This window comes from Cryptomeria japonica, chromosome 7, assembly GCF_030272615.1.
Source record: "Cryptomeria japonica chromosome 7, Sugi_1.0, whole genome shotgun sequence".
Classification (NCBI taxonomy): domain Eukaryota; kingdom Viridiplantae; phylum Streptophyta; class Pinopsida; order Cupressales; family Cupressaceae; genus Cryptomeria; species Cryptomeria japonica.
This window is the reverse complement of record NC_081411.1, coordinates 737,826,272-737,830,976: the sequence shown is the minus strand read 5'-3', so window position 1 is coordinate 737,830,976 and position 4,705 is coordinate 737,826,272. Positions and strand designations below refer to the sequence as shown.

Here is a 4,705-nt window from a genome sequence, read left to right as displayed (position 1 = left end):
GTCCACTTAAATATCAAGGGCTATTTTTTTAATTCACACATGCATTGTGAGTTGAAGCTAGACTTTGAGAAGTTCCATGATAGTTAGGAGAGTCTTTTTTAAATCCTTATTCTATTGTTCTTGAATAGGTGATTCTCTTTGAGAATATTTTCCTAGAAATTGTTAGTGTGTACTAAATATGCTACATGAACATTCATCAACAAAATTGTCATCCATAAAACACCCCCTTTTCCACCTTTATGTGAATTCCTTAGAATCCATTGACCAATTTTGATACAGCTTTTAGTTTTACTATCGATCATTTACCTTCTACTTCCCAAATAGAAGATAATTTAGCCAACCATACACTCACCCTGCCATTAGGTTGGTTCTTGTCACATACATAGCATTGAGCCATCTATTTAATTTTCAATCAATATAAACAGTCATGCATACCTAATTATAATGCATATACAACCTTATTTGATTCAACTTCCACACATATCCCTCTAAATTATTTATAATCCTCATTTTATTCATTCACCTACATGGATTAGTTCCACAATGCAAAATTAAAGCAACACAAATATAGTGACTTTTTATAAAATTCAATATTCAAATTGGGCCAATATTTCCCCTTCTAATAGTTTTCTATCTACAAACTTGTAGCATGAAGCATTTTAGATCATATTTTAGTGTGTTGAGTAAGAAGATAAATCCTTATTTATTTTAATACATCTAGGATCTATAACTTAGAATGGAGAGCTATTTTTAAAATTTAATTATCACTTAAGGGTCATAGCTAAGAATTCAATGTCACATCAACATTTATGTGTACTTAAGAAGAGATAAACATATTACATGGCCATTTGTTGCTTTCAATCTTTGTTCACAAGTCATTGAATTGATCCATATAGGTGTTTGATAGAGGAGAACATATAAATATTCTTAGAGTTGTTTGTACACATTGCATATCTTTTGATTGTAGGTCTAGACAACCAAACAACATTGATTGTAAGTGCATACATCCATAATATTTTAGACAATTTTTTCAAATAGAGGTCAATTATAAGAGCTCAAGTCCAACTGCATGGTACAATTTAAACCCAAATCAATTTTACAACATAAAATTGACTCTAACCAAATTTTAAGAATAACTTCATTCAAATTTCATCATTCTACTTCGATTAACTCTAAAAACATGCAATTCAAGATTATACTTTAATATTATAACTAAAATGATAAACAACTATTTATTAAATATTGAAAAGTTATTTTCTTATTTTCTTTACACTAATTGATTAGTTTTAAAACATTAAATTCCATGTTGCAGGCTGATTTTTCTCAATATCACAAAATGACTTTTTAGTTCTTTAATTTAATATATCCACTAACTTAAACAATTCTTAAAAGAACATTATTTTCAATGCAAGTCCAAATATTCTATAATTACCATTTATTTTAATCAATTTATTTAAAAAGAAGGAAAAAACTAAAAGTGCTGTCTAACATTAATTTAAACTTCTTTTTACTGGTGAGAACTTTTTGAAACAAATAAAAAAGTCTTCACCACTTTTTACATTACGTTTAAAGAATCTCAGAAAAACATATTAAATTTTGGACCGAATATTTAAGCACTACGACTTTTCCTCTTACAACAAAATACAAAACACTCCATACAGACAACTCTAATACATGATGATCCCCTGATACAACTCTAATACTACGTACAATTGTACCTGATCACATAAATGAAGCCACAAAACAATTTATAAGTTACAAAATGCATCTGATAACCTATGAAAACAATGACAGAGAAAAGTATGGAGGGGAGATAATGAGGACCAATAATACAAGAACATAAAGGGGAGATGAAAGTCCCTGCCGCTTGGAGGCCTCCCAGAGCTACCATTGTGATCAGCAGTTGCTTACTCCTCTCTTGGCACTGCCCGTCACAGGCATTTATGTCCACATTTGAAGCAAAATATGAATCTTGACAGATCTCTTTGGTCATCCAGTAACACAGACACCCTTCAACAACCAGTCGCAATATGATAGCCACATAGTGTGTATTTCCCAAATCCTCTGGGATATCAAACAGAGAGCGCTTTCCACAATCAAATCTATGAATGGCCTCTGCCAGTAGATCTACAACAAATATAGAAGCGAAAATCCAGTAGGCTTTCTCGGGCATCAGACTGCCCAAGTTTCCTCCCAGGACAATTGCCCCTGTCGCACCAATCATTGCATTTATCACAGACGGAGTTAAGAAATTTGCGGCATTCCACTTATTTTCCTCTGTAATATTGCTTGTCATCTGCGTACCATTTCCCAATTGGACCTCCATTAAAGTCCTCAATTCCTCTCTTACTATTAAAATGGGCGTAAACCCTTCGAATACAATAATGGAGAGCGCAACAAACAAGAGTATTTTGCTCTGCCTTTGTGTGATGTTCTGGTTATATAAAAGCAGGGTAATGAGGGCAATGCTCATGCCTACCTTGAGAAAGACGACTCCTGCTCTGCCATGATCAGAAGGTCGATGAAGCTTGTTACTCTCCTGTGATTGATCTGTAGCTTGGGAGGAATTTTCAATCCAGCTCCAGTAAGGTCTTATCGAGTAGAAAATGACAGCCTCTGTGACAAGTATACTCCAGCACAGCCAAAATACAGGGGTACACAGCAGCATTCCATAGCTTCCAAGGGTAAGCGCTACAACGCCCCAATTAAATGCAGAGGCCAAATCAGTGAATCCCCGGATGTACTGGACGTAATGATCATTTGTCTCTGGAGTCTGAGCAGAGGAAGCAGCTGAATGCAAATGATCAACAAATATAAGAACAGGCTAAAACCAAGTATTATAAAAAATGAGAAAAATCATTGACTCTGTTGCGAAATTGAGTACAATTTCCTTTCAGCTCACCTATTCCAGGAGGATCAGTTGAACGAGATCTAATGTTGTTTCGCCCAATTGTTATATGATGCTCCTCGGGGACTGGTCTAACAGTAGCTTGCCTCGGCATTTTCCCACCTGCATTCATATTTACTCTAGCAAGAGTTTAAGCAGAAAAGCTAACAAGAGTTTCAAGTCTGCCTTGAGAAACAAAAATTCCTCGTGATTTATAGGGATCATCAAAATAAAGAGAAAAATAAATAAAGGACAATGATATTAAATTCGGGGGAAGAAGGAAAGATCTGGAAGCAAAGGGGGGCATTACCAGGCAGCAACGAACTTGACTTGCTGCTGACCACTTCATTTCCAACTTTCGCTGAAGTTACATGTTGATGGGTAATTTCAGTGAAGGTTGGAAACATGGACCATTTACAAAGAGTTACATTGAAATTTCTGTAAGTGGGGACAGAAGGCGTCTTAAATATTCCTTGCAAAAGCCTAGAAGAGACATGGAGGCAAGTCAGAAGTTTCTTCTTTTTTCCTATTAAATTGGAAAGCGGGGACAGAAAACACCTATTAGAAGCATAGAGTAGATTTAGAGGCAATCGAAATTTCCAATTTCATATAAGGATTAGATGTTACTTTCATATAAAATGTGTTGGGTGTAAGTGTCGACGGTTGATCAATGTTAATTTTTATTTTTTTAAACAATTAGAGAGGAAGATTTTTTTAAAAAGTAATAGAACTATAATGTAAATAAATAGTATGTTTTTGTGAATTGATAAGGGATGAGGGTCTATCAAATGTTTGAGAAGACATAGGTTTATATATATATATATATTTTTTTTTCTTTTTTCATGCTTTGAATTTTATTATTTTCTAAATTTGATAAATGCATTTTTTTTAGATTTTCTTATTGTAAATAGTAAGAAATGAAATGGAAATGAAGAATATAATTATAAAAGATTAAACTCTATTTCAATCTTAAGTATCACTTCAAATTGAGATAGAAATCATAAATTAAGAATAAATAAATAAAGCATTTTACCCAATAAATTTTGTTGTACCACAAAGCAGTTGTACTCAAAGATTGTTGCAATGTTGGTATATAGTTACTCAATCCAACATAACGATGTAACTATGTTTGCATATAAAAGATCAAGGGTGAAGGCTAAATTTATAGTCTTCTATGTGGAGGGATCAATGATGGTATCGAATGAGAGATCAGGGGTGAGTATTGAGTTGGTTGAGTAGTTTAGGGTAAGTGCACAAAGATGGGGGACCAAAAAGATGCCAAAAACCCCATCAAGCCTTTTGGCGTGCGCCAAATAGGCTTGGCATGTCGAACCTAAGGTTTGGTCACGCCAAATAAGGCAAGCACCAAATTAAGTATAAACTAGAGATGGAGGGTGTAAGAAAAATATAATTTTAAAATATATTTAATTTTGGGAGATGATGAAATGAGTGGTTGGGAATAAAAAGAGTTACCAATTTTGATGGTTGAGTGGAAAAAAGAAGATTTAATAAATTAATATTTATTTATTCATGTGAAAGGGGGAGAGAACTAGATCATAAGACTTAGGGAAATTGAATATGGAATTAAGGAAAATGAGATAAATAATTAAGTAAATTATTATAATTTACATAATTAATAAAAACTAAATGGGTAATTAAAACATGGTAAGATAAAAGTGGTTTTAGTTCTCTATGTGAAGATCTATTATGAAGACACAACGTTTCAAAAGATAAAGAAACATATAGCTATATAGAAACTTTCATACGAATGATAAACTAAACTAGATTTGTAACTATACAATATTATAAATAAAAATG

General features: G+C 33.0%; 1 protein-coding gene across 1 annotated transcript; it reads right to left on the bottom strand.

Moving 5' to 3' along the window:
• Positions 1–1,465: 1,465 nt before the first annotated feature.
• LOC131071909 (uncharacterized) lies at positions 1,466–3,048 on the bottom strand. The gene is made up of 2 exons (XM_058007880.2): positions 2,903–3,048; positions 1,466–2,790 (listed from the first exon to the last, which is right to left on the bottom strand). The coding sequence occupies exons 1-2, from the start codon at positions 3,018–3,020 to the stop codon at positions 1,703–1,705; spliced, it is 1,206 nt and encodes a 401-aa protein (XP_057863863.2). The 5' UTR covers positions 3,021–3,048; the 3' UTR covers positions 1,466–1,702.
• Between the last annotated feature and the right edge of the window lie 1,657 nt (positions 3,049–4,705).

Excerpts from the sequence above, each read along its gene's own strand:
- LOC131071909 (XM_058007880.2), bottom strand. The coding sequence starts at position 3,020 with ATGAATGCAGGTGGGAAAATGCCGAGGCAAGCTACTGTTAGACCAGTC. Across the intron at positions 2,791-2,902 it reads AACTGATCCTCCTGGAATAG|CTGCTTCCTCTGCTCAGACT; the intron begins GTGAGCTGAAAG and ends ATTTGCATTCAG.